The 19,091-nt window shown below is 30.0% G+C and overlaps 1 protein-coding gene across 5 annotated transcripts in view; it reads left to right on the top strand.

Annotated features, from left to right (window-relative positions):
* Positions 1 to 19,091, top strand: part of LOC111681814 (dystrophin, isoforms A/C/F/G/H) — a 186,243-nt gene that overhangs the window by 79,105 nt on the left and 88,047 nt on the right. For 3 of the 5 annotated variants that reach the window (XM_046950140.1, XM_046950139.1, XM_046950137.1), the window contains 5 exons: positions 9,895 to 9,963; positions 10,575 to 10,665; positions 11,332 to 11,452; positions 13,704 to 13,837; positions 13,892 to 14,066. In XM_046950140.1, the coding sequence (XP_046806096.1) occupies positions 9,895 to 9,963; positions 10,575 to 10,665; positions 11,332 to 11,452; positions 13,704 to 13,837; positions 13,892 to 14,066 (590 nt within the window). The remainder of the gene's footprint in view (positions 1 to 9,894; positions 9,964 to 10,574; positions 10,666 to 11,331; positions 11,453 to 13,703; positions 13,838 to 13,891; positions 14,067 to 19,091) is intronic. The other 2 variants (XM_046950141.1, XM_046950138.1) reach the window with 1 other exon arrangement.

Raw genomic sequence — 19,091 nt, 5'->3', positions numbered from 1 at the left:
ACTAGAACTGAACTAGAACTGAACTAGAACTGAACTAGAACTGAACTAGAACTGAACTAGAACTGAACTAGAACTGGAACTGAACTAAAACTGAACTAGAACTGAACTGAGACTATACTGGAACTAATCTAAAACTCAATTAAAAGTGAACTAGGACTGAACTTAAGCTGAACTAGAACTAAGCTAAATCTAAACTATAACTGAACCGAAACTGAACTAAAACTGATCTGGAACTAAACTTTATCCGTACAAAAGCTGATCTAAAATAAGCTTTAATTTTAATAAAAATAAATTAGATTTGTGCTGAATTAAACAAGAATTGATCTAGAGCTGAAATATTTTCTTTTAGTTTATGGTCAAATTATGTTGGGTTGGCCCTCGTATGTTTGTCTTTTTAATAAAAATCCATTTAATTACTTCTTGTTTCCAAAAACTTTTATTTTATTTTCTGAACAAGTGCTGTCTTTCATTTAGAGTAATGTCTCTTAAAAACGCCATACTTCAGTAAATTTTGGAATAATTTAAAAATACTGTTGCCTACTTTAGGGAATATTACATAATTTCATACATTTCAGTTAAATCGGCATACATCTATGTGTGAATTCTGCATAAAAAACTAAATTAAGTTCCTTTTATAATATACTAAATAGTTATCCTTTATGTGGGATGATACCTTAAGTTTAACAAAGGCTTTGCAATGTATTGTTTTAATACAGTACTTTATGAAATATTGCTATAGGGTTTTAAGGTTTCGTTGTGATCTCTTGTTTGGTTTCTTTCATATGTTTCGACAGTTGTCTGGGAGTTTCTATGCTTAACATTGTGATATACGAGTAAAATAAAATTGTTGCATATTTACCGGAACATTTTAGTTTTTTCCACATAATTGAAATAAATTGTTGCATACTTTTACTTGTTCAGTTTCTGTATTTTTTAGACAGGGAATAAGAATTTCATTTTACTTGCTTTTGCATGTGAGATAAAATACAAACGTTTAGGCAGAGATTTAGAGTTATTTAAATAAAATCCAATTTAAATACTAGCAAATAGTTTGTCTAGGGAGTACCAACTTTGAAGGGGAGGTTAAAGCATTATTTGTATGTTAAAATATTTTTAAAACATCGCTCTATGTAATGGAAAATGTTGTGTAAATATTATGATATTTAAATATTTTTTGTTTAATAAAGAAAAAATAAAAATATTTTTAATTTTTTTAATAATAATTTTTAATATTACTAAAATATCTATTATTAAATATTAACAAATATAATTTATTTTCAAAATACAATATCTAATGTTTGAAATATTTTGTTGCATAGTTTAAGGCTGCTTTATTTTAATTAGAAATGGGTATGAATTTGTGTCGTTTTAATTATATTTTGAAATTAGTTTAATGTTTAATAATCTTGAGGTTATTCTGCAGGATCAATTGTTAAAACAAAATTTTTAAACCAGGATTAGAGATTACTTTATACCACTCAACTAGAGGTGATCTACAACTAAAATACTCGAACGTGAACTGAACTAGAATTGAACTAGAATTGAACTAGAACTGAACTAGAACTGAACTAGAACTGAACTCGAGCTGAACTAGAACTGAACTAGAAATGAACTAGAACTAGAATTGAACTAGAATTGAACTAGAATTGAACTAGAATTGAACTAGAATTGAACTAGAATTGAACTAGAACTGAACTAGAGCTGAACTAGAACTGAACTAGAACTGAACTAGAACTGAACTAGAACTGAACTAGAACTGAACCAGAACTAGAACTGAACTAGAACTGAACTAGAACTGAACTAGAACTGAACTAGAACTGAACTAGAACTGAACTAGAACTGAACTAGATCTGAACTAGAACTGAACTAGAACTGAACTAGAACTGAACTAGAACTGAACTAGAACTGAACTAGAACTGAACTAGAACTGAACTAGAACTGAACTAGAACTGAACTAGAACTGAACTAGAACTGAACTAGAACTGAACTAGAACTGAACTAAAACTGAACTAGAACTGAACTAGAACTGAACTAGAACTGAACTAGAACTGAACTAGAACTGAACTAGAACTGAACAAGAACTGAACTAGAATTGAACTAGAAATGAGCTAGAGCTGATAGTTTTTACGACCTTTTATTTATTTACACATTTCCCTAAATATATAAAACATTTTTACTGTTTAAACAAATTTGTTGCATATCTAAAAGGCGCACATACGAATTTATTATAATTTCTCTCTTTTTTATTATAACTCAAGACATTTATAACAAATTTTTCCTGTAATTTCTATAAATAAAGCATAATAAATGCAAATTTCATTTTATTACAATTTAGACAAACACACGTAAACCCACTCACTCCCCCAAACAACAAATAATAGAAATATACAAAAATATCAACAGTCTGTCCCTGCTTAACACAATTCATAAAGTAAAATGAAAATAAAAAAACATGTTGTAACATGCATGTTGTGTGAGTGTTTTGACGACGATAACAAGAGGGTGCTTTTATGAAAAAAATACGCTACATAAGGGTTCATAAATATTATGTTTATAAAACACAGAAATAGTAAAATAAAATGTAATAAAAATAACAAAAAAATATATACTCACACATAAAGCAAGAATTACAAGAATCTGTTGAACTCCCACCCAGTGTTGGTGGAGAGGACAAAAGAAAAATTTGAACAAAAAAATAGAAAACAAAAAGAATTAATACACATGCAGCAAAAGCAACGTCATATAAAAATAAATTTACTAGCTGTTTTTTACAAATTTTATAGATAAAACGCCTGAAAGTATGCAATATGTAATAAACAAAACGAAAGATAATATGTAAAGCCGGCTTTTTTTTACAAAGAATTAAGAGAATAAGAAAATTACATTTGAGAAAAATAAGGTGAATTGGAAAGTTATATATTGCTCTCTCTTTCTCTCACTCTCTCTCGTGAAAATCTTTTTCCAACTTTGCTTAACACGTTGTATTTTTGTTTACTTCCTTTATGTAAATTTGGAAGAGGTGAATTTGCTGTTCTTGCTCTCTCGATTTTCTCTTTCTTATTCTTTCCCTTGGGATATTTTAGCTCTCTGGGCTTTGTTACTGTTTTTCTTTAAATATAAGGAACTTTTGGGAAAGTAGGAAATAACTGCCCAAGCAAACAATACAAACCCCTTTTTGTTGTATTTGTTTAACAACCATCTGTAAATGCCGGTTTAATTGTAAACGTTTTACTTAATATGTTTACAATTTGCCATGTGATTTTATGGCTGGTGCTAAAACTGCTGATTTATTGTTTTTGTTGTTGCTGTAGTTGTATGGTGGATAGTTAGTTTTATAGCCATTTACAAGCGCCTAAAAACCCTCTACACTTCCCTGTTTATATGTTTTATTGCTATTTAAAGCTTTTTGTTTTATACAAAAACTAAAAGCAAATAGCAAATAAAACTGCTTTTTAAGTAGAAATAAAAGAAAACTAAGAAATAAAAATTAAGTAAAATATAAAGAAAGAAAGTTAAACATAAAAGTGTCAAGTGTTGATTAAATTGTTGGCTTTTCTTCTTTTAAGTGGTGATTTATTTTAATTAATAGTTATATTCATAGGAATTTCTTTACTGTCATTATTTGCTTTTATTCATTCATATATGTTTATGTTTTTTTCTTCCTTTTCTTTCTAAAGGGGCAGCATGTGTTTTTCATTTGCTTTATATTTATTAAGCCTTAATGTAGGCATTGCAAAGATTGTTTAGGTTTTGCCTTAAAATAGGCTGTGTTATAAAAGAAAATAAATATTGTTAAATAGCTTTTAATGAGTCAGGTGTTTATGAAATTAAATGAAAAGGAGTTTGTTTAAGTAGTAAATATTGTGTTGTCTTTGTTTGGATTGAAAATAATCAAATTGTTGAGGATTTGTATGAGATTTTTAATTTTGTTGCAAATTCGATTTATACAAGTTTTTATAGATTTTTCTAAATTTCTGAAAATTTTTCCTGTCAACTAATTATAATTATATCTCTGATCTACAATCGGGCCCATTCGGCGTATTATAAGTGATCATAATTCGAAAGATTGTATTTTAATGATGAAATACTTAGTTTTCTCTTTGGAATTTTGCCCGTTATCCTCTTAGAATACGTACCATCTAACCATTTTATTCGCAGTTGCATCGAATGGTTTTGCGTTCGTCAGTTTAACCACATCGAGCTCCCTTTCCATTAAAGCTAATAAATTAGCCCTTTCGTTGTCGACTAATCCCGAGAGGCCTGATACCCATAAAATGAAAACATTACTTTTGGGAGAGTATTGCGAACCCCAGCCTCACTTTGTGCACCAATTTAGAGCCATCTCTGTAGCAACGGGTTGCTACTTGTATTTGCTCTAGTGTTCCGACATTAAATTTGGGATCAGCGTTTCAAAGTTTCCCACATATTCTGTATCAGGCACGTCCGATGTTTGTGTCCAGTTGATGATGTGTCCTATTAACGCTTTTGGTCAGTTCGCCTAAAGTTATTAACCTAGCAACATTTCCAAAGCCTTGTTTGACGTGATGTCTGAAAGCATCACTAGGACTAAGACCCAATATCATTCCTATACCTGTTTGTTTCGTCAAATAGAGTCGATATATTATAGTCAAGTAGAGTAGATATAGTATCCAGTACAGATCCAGCCTCAAATGCTGTGAGAAATCTAAGGATATCATTAAGCTGAGATCTGTATAGTATTAGATCTAAGCTTCATAAACTCAGAATATCATTATGCTCTTCAATGTTAGATATGAAGTAACTGTCAAGGCAAAGGTTTCCCTTTTCGGCAAGAACAGAGCATTCACTGAAAAGATAGAAGACCGTTTCTTCCTTTTCCTTGTCTTTGCAACTGAGACAGTTATCGTTAAAGGGAACCCCAAGCGGACTTGCAGGTCACCCAGAGTCCTGTTATTACTGCTACCAGCCTCAAAATGTCCCGCCAACTTCTGTTTATAAGGTGTCTTATGCGTTTGTCATTGAACAAGGGCCACATTCATTTGTCTCTTTTACATATGTCTATGTTATTCCACATATTTTGAAGAAGTAATCTGAAGATACTGCTCTTGATAAAACCTAACGGAGCTGACAATTCAAACGGCATTGGAAATATCAAGAGCAGGTCCCGTTCTGGTAAGCTCATCTGCCTAATCATTGCCATAGTAGTCTCTATGCGCAGAGACTCAAACAAGGGTAATGTCAGACAGGCGACCCATTCTTGACAGATTCTTCTTGCACTGCCTACCTATTAGGGAAGTGGTAGTATAAGAGTTTAGTGAGAGAAGTTCCACATGACTATCGACAAAGATTTCAGTGTTGCTGCGAATGTCAAGGTCAGGCTGACATTATAGCAAATATTTCAGTCTGAAAGACTCTACAATTGTTGGGAAGATAGTGAGATATATTTACCTCAGATTTTCCACAGAAGACACTGGAACCAAAAACAGTTCATTATAGAACTATATGTAAAGATTCTGGTTGTATATTGCTCGGTTGTATATATCCTCCTAGAAGGAACTCTGATTGGACTAGAGATTGGATAAGAAAGAATATACATTGTCCACATTATTAAATTCACCATCGATGTCAATGCATCGAATTTTTCAAAAAAATTTAAAATTTATTGTTTTAACAAAAATCTAAATTTTCCGTATTAAATAATTTCTTATAAAAAATTCTCAAGAACTATTTTACTAAATTATTTGAAAAACCTGAAAGTCTCAATACTTTTTCTACATTTTCTTAAAATTTCACCTTTGCGAACATTAATTAAAATCATAATTTATTCCTTTTTTTTAAATCCTTTTTTCGAGTTTTATTCTTTATTTTCTATTTTTATTCAAAATCGTTTTGCTTACCTTATTTTCTTCTTTTTCTTGAGTGTATTAAATTAATTCCCTTTCATTTCCCATTTAAAATTCCCTTTCACAACTTGAGCTGCTACACTTTTGCCTTAAGTACTCGAGTACTTAAGCTACTTCTTTTTAATAGAAAATTTCCCCTTAAGGTATAAAATTATATTAACATTTTCTAAAACAAATTTTCTTTTGTTGTCGAATGCAACACCTGCTGCTTAAACTATAAATAAATATATGCAGTTAAAATGCAAAAAAGAAAAACTCCTAGAAAATGAGAAAATAAATAGAAAATGCAACATAAGGTAAACACATTTTTTAGTTTAGAATTATACTAAGAAATGGGTATAATATATATGAAATAGTATTTCAGAAAAAAACGCCTAAAAGTATGTTTTATAATTTTTATAAAGGAATTTATCAAAAAAAAAATTCTTAGAAATAATTAAACAAAAATGTATAAGCCTAAAAGTATGCTTTAAATATAGTTAAAATAAAACTCCTAATAGTATGCTATAAATAAAAGTAAAATTCAATTTATTTTATAAACAAATAAATTTTTGTCGTTTACATTTAAACAAATTTATGATAATAAATAATAAATTAACAAAATAAAACAAAAATATTCAAATTTCCAAGTGCAAAAACAAGTGTTTAAAATCAACAGCTAAAAGTATGCTGCACAAAAAAAAACAAACTAAACCTTTAAACAAAAGTGTATACCTACCGCAATTAAAAATTAACAACAATAACAAAAACCACATACAAAATTATACTCAAACAAGTAAATTTTGTTGATAAATTGCCAAAAAGCAGGCAATACTAAAAGGTTTCACTTAAAGCGCTACAAAATATAATGTGAAAATTACCCCAAAAAAAAGGAAACATATAGATTAACAACTAGTGATAACAATAACGCGAAATTTGTGTACACAAATAAAGTGATAATCAAGGCACTCATGAAAATAAATTATATAATAAAATAATTAAACCCTAAAATTAGGCAATAATAATTATCAATTTTTTCTATTCAAATAGCTATTGAAAATTCAAAATTTTTTACCACGAAAAAAAACACTTTTTTAAGGTGTTTTAACAAAATAAAATTCCTAGAAATATGCTTTAAAATTTGTTTATTAAAAAAACGCCCTAAAATATGTTTTACAACAACACTAACAATCATATCAATAAATAACTGTGAATTTTCTACTAATTAATAAAAAAATAGAAAATAAATTAACAACGCACATTAGCCAACCACCCATAAGTATATTTGACAAAATGACTGCCAAGTCCAGTGAAAGTGATATGCCTAAAATGGCACCAGAAATACCACGTTTAAATTCGGAATTAGCCGCACAAGCTGCTTTGAGAGCACAACAATTGCTGCGCAAACAGGCCTCACAAGAGGAGCAGCATCATACGGGCAATCATAGTAAACCGGTTATGCAGCTGCCTCCCAAGCCTCATGGTGCCCAGCCTCCTCCTTTGCCGCCTCAGCATAATAAACCAGTTCCTGCTATACCGGCCCGTTCGGCCGATAGGGCCCCACCACCAGAGATACCACCTAAACGTCATAGTTTAAAAAGCTTGCCAGATGGTTTTAATTTGCCTCCTCCTGGCAGGCAGCCACCGCCTTTACCCAAAAAGCCCATGTCAGCTCAAAGTTCGGCCCAGAGTTCCACACAAAATAGCGCACAAAATTCTCCTCTAGCGGTGGCCAAATTTAAGGATAAACCTCCAGTGCCGCCCGAGAAACCGGAGATCAAAAGATCCTCAAATCCTTTCGACATGCCACTGGACAAAAATGTACCCTCTCCAGCGCCCACTAGGGCCAGTGATTTGAAGAAATCCTCTACAGCTTCCTCTTCAAATACATCTTCTTCTTCACGTCTCTCACCCACGGATGATTTTGGTTCGGAAGATGCTTTGCGTGGCATAGAAAGTGGCATACGCAATATGGAAAGAGCTATGCAGGAGCAAATGAATTTACGCTCTTTCGAGGCGGCTCAAAGTAATTTTGATATGCAGTTTAAAGCTGCTCTTAGCAGTGGACAACGTCATATTTCCGCCGTCAACATGCGCGCAGCTGCCTACGAGCGTAATCTCTCTCTAGATGAAAATGCTGTAGCAGCCCAAAGTGCTGCTGCCGCCGCCAGACAATCCATAGAAGAAATTAAACAATTAAGAGCTCAAGCTCTACAGAACTCCTCCACCAATAATCTTAGTCAACTAGAACAATCGCAACAGCAAGCTATGCGTTCAACCATAGAACATCATATGCGTTCCTTAGATCGTAATTTACCTCTTGAACTGCAATATAGTCGCCATCGTCAGCATATGCCCTCGGCTGTTGTCGCCGCCGCTGCTGGTGCTTCTTCCGCAGCAGCTGCTGCAGCACCACCACCTTCATCAGCCTCAGCTTCGGTTACAGCGCCCATTGTGGTACCGGCCTCCTCAGGACCTATGCCACTTAGTTCAGAATTTAGAGAACATATTCGTCAACAGCTGTTGGGCAATATACCCGGTACTGTGGTGCACAACACTGGCCAGAGTCCCGGTTCAGCTGCTGCTGCTGCCTTACTACAACATCAGGCTCAATCGAGAGCCGCCGCTGCTGCTGTAGCTGCCGCCCAGGCTGGTGGTGTTATCGGTGGTGTTCCCAATACTGTAACAGCTGCTTTAAGTCGCGAAGAAATGCGCATGCGTCGACGTTCCTCACACGATGAGACACAAATGTCTCAAGCTCCTGCTATACCGGGTATGAGAGTTGTTTAATTTCTTAAATTGTTGCCTTTTTTTAAATAAAGTTTTTTTTTTCGTTTACCAAGTTGAGTTGTTTTAATTTATTTAGTTTTAGTTTTCTTTTCCTGTAAAGGCTTCGAACCAATTTTAGTTGTTTCATACATTTTTATTTGGTTGATTAATACGAGAAGTTGCTTTAAACATGAGTGTAATTTGAATAAAACTAGTTCAGACTTAATTTCTTTTAAGTTGTATTATTTATTATGCATCAAACATGAGTTTAGCTTAAATATGTTGCATCAAACTTGATTTTTAGATAAAGTAGTTGCTTCGAACATGTGCCCAACTTTTAAGAAGTTGTGTCAAACATGTTGAAAACTATTATATTAAAGAATTAACTTAAATAAGTCTCTTGGGCCTGGTTCACATTGGGAAACTTTTATTGAGAAACTTTTGATTGTGAGAGAAAGAGATGGTTGATATTTCTTTCTCTTTCTCTCATACACAAAAATCAAAAGTTTCCTAGTGTGAACCAGGTCTTACATTAAAAGAGAAGTTTAAATTGAATTAGCCATTTCAAACACAAGTTCAAAGCGAGCATTATTTTTACAATTTTAATCAAATATCAGAAAGGTATATTTGATCCAGCTTTTTTTAACGAAATCTCCATAAATTAACCGAGAAGTCTACATTTCACACAAAAATAACCAACCAATCAAGATCCGTAAAATCGTCATTTTACGGTAATATCACCTAAATGTAATTTTACAAAATTAACGAAAAATTGCTTCAACTATAACTTGACCACAAATTTATATATTAGACCCCTAAACCATTCGTGTCTGAACATCTTAATTTCAGTTTTTGAAGCCCCACCCGAAGACCTCTTAATAATTCCAAAAGAAAAATCATAAAGAAATTTTTTTAAAAAGTTATTAAAATATTCTTGACTGATTTTTGTAGAAATTTTTTTTAGATAATTTTCGTTCGTTTCGAATCTATTAAATGTAACTTCATTGACCTCATAACCCCCAAGACCATTTTTTAAAACCATTCACATTTTCACTTTTTAAATTCATAACATGAATTTGAAATATCCTTTGCACCACCACCTCCCCACTTTTAAGTTAAGACCCCATAAGTTCTCCATATTCACCGATTTTTCCAAATTTTTACTGTCTATATTTAAGCATGTATTCTATTCTCTCTTTTTTAAGAAAAACATTTCTATAAACAAAAAAAATCTATATTAATCTCTTCCTTCTTTCTATATTAGAATTGAAACAATTTTCTTTAGCACCGCATTGTTCAGCCGATTTGGACTATATGCGTTGTTGTTTGAAAGGTAAAGACTTACAGCAAATCAAAACAAACTAAAGTCAAACACTATTAAATCCCATAAATATAACCTTAAAATCTAAAAAAAAACTTAATTTAAGTTTGTTATTGCAAAATAAAAACAAAATTTAACCTCCGCTCCGCCACCTAAAAAAAAACAAACAAACAAAAACCCATTAAAAAATCTAAAAACTAAGACAAAAATGGGTCAAAAACCAACTCTAACCAAATCTAATTAAAGAAAAAAATGTATAAAAAATTAATTCACTCATTATTATACTAATTCAGCATGGGCCTTATTACTCAACACGTTAATCCTTTGATTTCACCTCTCACGGGGTTTTATTATAATTGTGCGAAAAATAAAATTTATAACCTTAAAAAAAATTAATTGTTATTTTTAATATTTTTTTTAACAGGGTGCTCCATTAATGTGTGTGTGTCTGTTTTCAAGCAAATTAAAAAAATAATAAATTCAAATCCTAAATTAAGCACTTTGTTTAAATGGTTATTTGTTTAAAATTAATCTATTGTCAAAATTATTGGTTCATTGTTTATTTTATTTAAGTATTTTAAAACTTTCTAATATATTTTTCCTTTCGTAATTTAAAATTACAGTTACCCGTTTAAGGGAGCACTGGGATGAGACTTCACAATGTGTTCTTCAAAGAGCGGCTCAGCTGAAAAACATGCTCAGTGATTCACAGAGGTAAGAAGAGAGTGATTTTTGAAACAATTAAAGTTGTAAACAGAATAGCTTATAAGAAACTTTAAAAAATTCTACCTAAATGTAAACCTTGAAGTAGTTTGGGAACTAAACTAAACGTGAAATGAAATGGAACTAAACTAGAACAGAACTGGAACAGAACAGAAATAGAACAGAAATAGAACAGAACTAGAACAGAACTAGAACAGAACTAGAACAGAACTAGAACAGAACTAGAACAGAACTAGAACAGAACTAGAACAGAACTAGAACAGAACTAGAACAGAAATAAAACAGAACTAGAACAGAACTAGAACAGAACTAGAACAGAACTAGAACAGAACTAGAACAGAACTAGAACAGAACTAGAATAGAACTAGAACAGAACTAGAATAGAACTAAAACCGAATTAAAACAGAACTAGAACTAAACAAGAACTGAACTAGAACTTAACTAGAACTGAACTAGAACTGAACTAAAACTGAACTAGAACTGAACAGAAACAGAAACAGAACGGAACTAGAACTGAACTAAACCTGAATTAAAACCTAACTAGAACAGAACATTAACATAATTGTGCAAAATTTTTTCGTCCTAAAATATAGTTATCTTTACAACTTCATTTGAATTCTAGAAAGACACATTTTCATTTGGTTTCCTTCCTTTCAGATATGAAGCTAAACGTTTGGAGCTTGAGAAATGGTTACAACGTATGGAAGCTAGAGCTGAACGTATGGGTACCGTTGCCACTACTGCTGACATATTAGAGGCTCAACAAAAGGAACAAAAGGTAAATGAACGAACAGAGAAGAAAGATCTAATTTATCGTAGTTTACAACTTTTTATAAAAATTGGATTTAGGCCTGCAAACTTTTCGTAAATTCCCTAAGTTAGATGTTATCGTTCAAATTTATCGAATATTTTCTAAACAGTCAATTTTCGTTTAGCCAAGTCAACCACCCTAAGAGTATTTGTAATAATGTCCAAGACTTTTTATCATCTTTATACTCCTACTTAATGCAACTCTGACAATGCCGACACTCTGGTAGTTAATGATGTATTTAATTTATTGCTTTTTTAGTCCCTTCATCTTTGGATGTTCTAATGTCTGTTTGTTTCATTGGGTTGTGCATTTTGTTTTGTATGGATGGATGTCAGTTATGTTTCTGTTTTTTTATTGTGTATTTCGTTTCGTTTGTTTGGAGTCCAACCTTTGGATGGATGGATGGATGTATGTATGTTGGTGTCATTGCGTTGAGTATTTTGATTGTTTTTGTGTTTTATTTCGTTAAGCGTTGTTGTTTCTTTTGTTTTACTATTGCTATTGGTGAAGGGTATATCGGATTCGGCAAAGGCGAATAAAGACTTCTTACTTGTTTTAATTCATTCTGTTTAAAGCCGATAATTTAGAATTTATATGTGAATTTGTGACTTTCGTAGATTAGTATTCTAGTTTGGTAAACCGGAGGTGGTGGGTTCGATTCGTGGCACTGATGGGAATCGATGTGTATATGCATTTGATGTGTATACATCCTCCTTTCAAACTAGCTAACTAATTATCTAACTAACTAACCAACCAACCAACCAACTAACTAACTAACTAACTAACTAACTAACTAACCAACTAACCAACTAAATAACTAACTAACTAACTAACTAACTAACTAAATAACTAACTACCTAAATAACTAACTAACTAACTACCTTACTATGTGAATTTATTAAATATTTAAATAAATTTTTATTAAATATTTCAATAACCAATAATTCGTTACATATTTGCACTTTACTACCTTCACTAGTTAACACTTTAACTACCTTCCATATACAACTCTGCGCGCTCTTTTGTTTGACACTTTCTTTGACTTTAGTTTTTCTTTAATTTAGTGCGTGTCTAGTCGGTTGTAATTAAAGCTCGTGTTTTAATGCAAATTAATATATTAAATACAGTTTAGTTTTTATAAAAAAGTTTATAATTAATTAAATTAATGTTTGTGTGTGTTGTGGGTTTTAAAAGTTTTTCATAAAGTTTAATAGTTTTGACAAAAATTAAGTGTAAAGTTTTTTAGTTAGTTTGCTGTTGGAATTTTTTTTTTTTTGGTTTTATTAAATGGCGGCAAGTTAGAGATGTGTTTTTGATGATTATTAAGTTTAACTTGTTATCGTTAGAAGTCTAATTAGAAATTGGAGAATTAAAGATTTTGTTTTTCGAGTGGTTTGTTCAATTTGACAAAGTTTAGTGTGTGTGTTGCTAATTTTTAAAATGTGCATTAGAAAATCGGAAACTTTGGAAACGCTAAGGTGTGTGTGAATAAGATAAATAAGTGTTGACGATATAAAGATTAGGGTTCTACAGTTGAAACGAAAAGTCGACTTTTTTCGTTTAGTTTTTGCATTTTATGAAAAGTAGATTTTTTAACGTTTCGACTTTTTTCATTTAAATAAAAGTCGACTTTTAGATTTTTCGACTATAAGTATTTTATAAATAGTCGACTTTTCGACTTTTTCCGACTTTTCGACTTTTTTCGACTTTATAGATTTTTTTCGACTATTTTCGACTTCTTTCTACTTTTTTCCGACTATTTTTTGACTTTTTTTGAGTTTTTTCGACTATTTTAGAGTTTTTGACTTTTTTTCAACTTTTTTAAAATTTTTGACTTGTTTCTACAATTTTCGATTTTTCGACTTTTTCCGACTTTTCGGCTTTTTTCGACTTTTTGACTTTTTTCGACTTTCTTCGACTTTTTCGACTTACTTCGACTTTCTTCGACTTTTTTCGACTTTCAGACTTTTCAGCTTTTTTCGACTTTTATTCACAAAGTCGACTTTTCGACTTTTTTCACAGACAATAGTCGAGTTATCGACTTTTTTGGAACAAAATAATCGACTTCGACTTTTTTTCGATTGTTCGATTATTCGAAAGTCGATTTATAGAACCCTAATAAAGATTGATAGCTTCAAGTTGTTATTGTTATTCTATTTTGAGGACTTTTTTTGATTTTAATTTAAATTTCTTTAAAAATGTTTTTTCTCTTTTTCAGTCCTTCCATGCTGAACTCCATCAAAATAAACCACAATTCGAAATCTTCAATCAGTTGACCCAAAAACTCATAGCCGTTTATCCGGCTGATGACACCACCCGTATAAAGAAAATGACCGAAGCCATAAATCAAAGGTAAGATCAAGATTATTTATTTAAACAATAAAACTAATTTAAATGTTTTTGTAGATATTCCAACTTAAATAATGGTGTCATTAATCGCGGCAAACAATTGCACGCCGCTGTTCATAGTCTACAATCGTTTGATCGTGCCATGGATCAATTTTTAGCTTTCCTCTCTGAATCGGAATCATTGTGTGAAAGTGCTGAAGCTGAAATTGAACGTAATCCGTTAATGTTTAAGGTAAGTGGAGTTTAATTTTTTTTTAAATATTGGAAACTAAATAGTTTTTATTAAAAAAGCTGACAATTTTCGAAAATTTCAATTATTTTAAATATTTCCAATAATATTTAAGATTTACAGAATTTTACTTCTAGAAGATTTTCGATTAAATTATTATTCAAATGTTTTGAGTAACAAGTTTTTTTCAACCCTTTAGCTTTTAAGTCTTTTTACGATTCCCCACTTTGTCTTCGTTTTTTTAAAGTTTTGGCTGCAATAGAAATTACAATTCGTATACTTATTTATCTCTATTATATTTACAATGTTTTCTATACATTAATGCATTGATTTTCAATTTATCAAACCAATTAAACTTTATTTAAGAGTTCTAGATAAAAAGAACTTTTGAAATGAATAAAAACACTCAACACAATTTGTTTAAGGGTTCAATCATAAAATATCTTATGATTTCTAAAGCTGAGTTTAGTAATTATATCAAAAATTTACTTTCTTTAGGAAATTTCCCTAAATTTTGTTTTCTAAAAAAAACGTTCCAAAAAATTTAAATAACTCAACTGCCTTTAATTGTTTAGCCTCTAGTGTTAATTTATGTATTGTGGGTGCTGCAGTACAACAAACATATTTCCCCCCCAAAGATACGCATATTTTGCATGAAAATTATTAAAACTACACAAACAACGCATCATAATGAAGAACATGATGATGACGATGATGTTGCATGTGTAACTGATATGTTGCATATGCATAAAATAAACTCTTTTGAAATAGATTTGCTATTGACTATCTCGTACATATTCAGATATGAAATGAAATTTCATATACAAGTTAGTACTTAGTCCACTTGTATACTTCTTGTATATATTTTTTAAAGCATTTACAACCACTTGAAAATATGATTGAGTATAATGATGATGAAGTCGTCTTTAGAGGCAAATCTTTTGGTGGCTTCATCATTTACAAACAATTTTCCTATAGTAATTTTATTTTGCATTTTTTGTCTTTTGTCTATAACAAATGATTACTTAAAGTAATCTTTGTTTTTTAATTGAATATTTTTAAACAGAAAATAGGGAAAATAGAAAACAGCACAAAGATTTAAGTGCAATTTACAATTTTGTGTGTATTTTTTTTTTTTGTATATTGAACAAATTATTTATAGATCGATAGATAATTTGTTAAGAACAAATAAAATTAATCAATAACAGTCGCAACTCACCCGCATATGGTTTTCATTTTAAATTTTTTTTATTAAAAGTTTTACTTAAAATACTTCAAAAGAGTTCTTTTTTTAAGGAATGCACAAATAAATTTAAGTTCAATTAACTTTAAAACTTATCTCTTTTTATTTTTAAACATTTTTGAATGCAATTGATTTATTAGGTAGTTGACCCTTATTGTAAAATTATCTTTTTTAAAATACACAGTTAATTTTAATTTTTCTTAATAGTCTTCTGACATGTTAAGGGTTAAATGTTACAAGGCAAACAATAATTTTTTTTTAACAAATTTGGTTTTTGTTTGATAGATAGATAGATAGATAGATAGATAGATAGATAGATAGATAGATAGATAGATAGATATATATATATATAGATAGATAGATATATATATATATATAGATAGATAGATAGATAGATAGATAGATAGATAGATAGATAGATAGATAGATAGATAGATAGATAGATAGATAGATAGATAGATAGATAGATAGATATAGATAGATAGATTGAAAGATAGATATATAGATAGATAGATAGATAGATAGATAGATAGATAGATAGATAGATAGATAGATAGATAGATAGATAGATAGATAGATAGATAGATAGATAGATAGATAGATAGATAGATAAATAGATAGATAGAGATAATAGATAGATAGATAGATAGATAGATAGATAGATAGATAGATAGATAGATAGATAGATAGATAGATAGATAGATAGATAGATAGATAGATAGATAGATAGATAGATAGATAGATAGATAGATAGATAGATAGATAGATAGATAGATACATAGATAGATAGATAGATAGATAGATAGATAGATAGATAGATTTAGATAGATAATAGATAGATAGATAGATAGATAGATAGATAGATAGATAGATAGATAGATAGATAGATAGATAGATAGATAGATAGATAGATAGATAGATATATAGATAGATAGATAGATAGATAGATAGATAGATAGATAGATAGATAGATAGATAGATAGATAGATAGATAGATAGGTAGATAGATAGATAGATAGATAGATAGATAGATAGATAGATAGATAGATAGATAGATAGATAGATGGATAGATAGATAGATAGATAGATAGATAGATAGATAGATAGATAGATAGATAGATAGATAGATAGATAGATAGATAGATAGATAGATAGATAGATAGATAGATACATAGATAGATATATAGATAGATAGATAGATAGATAGATAGATAGATAGATAGATAGATAAATAGATAGATAGATAGATAGATAGATAGATAGATAGATAGATAGATAGATAGATAGATAGATAGATAGATAGATAGATATTAGATTAGTAAGTTAGTTAGTTAGTTAGTTAGTTAGTTAGTTAGTAAGTTAGTTAGTTTAATAGTTAATTAAATAGTTAGTTTTTATATTTTATATAAAAAATACTTAGATCCTTATAAAAAAACTTAACTTTTTCCATTTAAAAAAGTTGCTGAATAAATAATAAAGCTTTTCCTATAATTTTTATTTAAGTACCAAAGCTTATCTTAATTTTATTGAAAAAGTTTACTGTGAACTTCAACGCTTCAACTATTGTTTTGCTATAACTTATGGAAAAGTTCCGCAATTGTAATATTTTGTGCATAAACCTTTGAAGCTTTAAAAGCTTTAAAAGTTCTATCAAAAGCATGCATTAAACTTGCAAAATTTATTGCAGCAATTTTTACCACCATTTTTGACAGGACTTTTAAATTAAGTTCCTTTCAAAAATCTACAAAAATTTTACATCTCTGCTAAAAACTCTCTTCTCCAAACATTAAAAAAGCTTCAAACTCTAAAAACTTTCACCAAAAAAATTCCCCAAACTAATATTCTCTTTCATACAACTTTCTTTCACTCTCTTTAAAGTTTCATTTTTTTTTACTCTTAAAAAACCATGACCCTTGTAATTTTTTTCCTTAAGCTCCATGTTTATGTTTTGATGAAAAAAATTGTGTTGTTTACATCTTGTGTGTTTTTTTATTTTGGCGGTTTTTTTGTTTACACTTTTTGTGCTCTCTCTTTGTCTCTCTCTAGATTATTGTTGTTGTCACTCCCCCTCCCACTATTAATGCCATATAACTGTTTTTACTTGCCGGTTGTGGATTTTCCCCCCCCCATATATAAAATATACCGGTGTGTTATAATTTTAACACTGTTATCTATTAGATTTTCTACTTGTTTTGGATATGATTGTAAATTATTTAACTTTTGTTTGTTTGAGTGTGTGTGTGTATTTAACGGGAGAGAGAGAGCAATTTCCGGATATTTTTAAGACAATATTCTCCATACGCAGATGCTGTGTGTGCGTTTTGTGTTGTTCTTATTCTAGATGTTATTTTGAAATCTTAAATTGTGTTGTTTGTTTTTGTTTTGTATGGAAAAAGGTACTTTTTTAGACGGAAGGTATAAGGTACGTTTTAAAAAATAAGTTAAGTCGAGAAATATTTATTTGAATAGTTAGTTAGATAGTTAGTTAGTCAGTTGGTCAGTTAGCTAGTTAGTTAGTTAGTTAGTTAGTTAGTTAGTTAGTTAGTTAGTTATTTAGTTAGTGAGTTAGTTAGTTAGTTAGTTAGTTAGTTAGTTAGTTAGTAAGTTAGTTAGTTAGATAGTAAGTTAGTTAGTTAGTCAGTTAGTCAGTTGGTCAGTTGGTCAGTTGGTCAGTTAGTTAGTTAGTTAGTTAGTTAGTTAGTTAGTTAGTTAGTTAGTTAGTTAGTTAGTTAGTTAGTTAGTTAGTTAGTTAGTTAGTTAGTTAGTTAGTTAGTTAGTTAGGTAGTTAGTTAGTTAGTTAGTTAGTTAGTTAGTTAGTTAGTTAGTCTATTGTCACTGACGGTTAGTCAGTTGGTCAGTTAGTTAGTTAATTAGTTAGTTAGTAAGTTAGTTAGTTAGGTAGTTAGGTTGTTAGTTAGTTAGTTAGTTAATTAGTTAATAAGTTAGTTAGTCAGTTGGTCAGTTAGTTAGTTAGTTAGTTAGTTAGTTAGTTGGTTAGTTAGATAGTTAGTTAGTTTTTTAGTTAGTTAGTTAGTTAGTTAGTTAGTTAGTTAGTTAGTTAGTTAGTTAGTTAGTTAGTAAGTTAGTTGGTTGGTTGGTTGGTTGGTTAGTTAGTTAGTTACTTAGTTAGTTACTTAGTGAGTTAGTTAGTTAGCTTTTGGTACTTCTTTCAGAAAAATACTTTTAATTGGTACTTTTTTGATTAACATACTTTGATACTTTATTTAAATAAAGATTTCTCTAAAAGCTTTAACAAAAAGTACCTTTTAAACAAGTTTTGGTACTATTACCATCTTTACTTTTACAACCCAATTTAGACTTACGTACGCACATACGCAGATGCTGTGTGTGCGTTTTGTGTTGTTCTTATTCTAGATGTTATTTTGAAATCTTAAATTGTGTTGTTTGTTTTTGTTTTGTATGGAAAAAGGTACTTTTTTAGACGGAAGGTATAAGGTACGTTTTAAAAAATAAGTTAAGTCGAGAAATATTTATTTGAATAGTTAGTTAGATAGTTAGTTAGTCAGTTGGTCAGTTAGCTAGTTAGTTAGTTAGTTAGTTAGTTAGTTAGTTAGTTAGTTAGTTAGTTAGTTAGTTATTTAGTTAGTGAGTTAGTTAGTTAGTTAGTTAGTTAGTTAGTTAGTTAGTTAGTTAGTTAGTAAGTTAGTTAGTTAGATAGTAAGTTAGTTAGTTAGTCAGTTAGTCAGTTGGTCAGTTGGTCAGTTAGTTAGTTAGTTAGTTAGTTAGTTAGTTAGTTAGTTAGTTAATTAGTTAGGTAGTTAGTT

The sequence above is a fragment of the Lucilia cuprina genome, chromosome 4 (genome assembly GCF_022045245.1).
Source record: "Lucilia cuprina isolate Lc7/37 chromosome 4, ASM2204524v1, whole genome shotgun sequence".
Lineage (NCBI taxonomy): Eukaryota > Metazoa > Arthropoda > Insecta > Diptera > Calliphoridae > Lucilia > Lucilia cuprina.
Note: the sequence above shows the minus strand (reverse complement) of the source record. Positions and strands in the feature narration are given on the sequence as shown.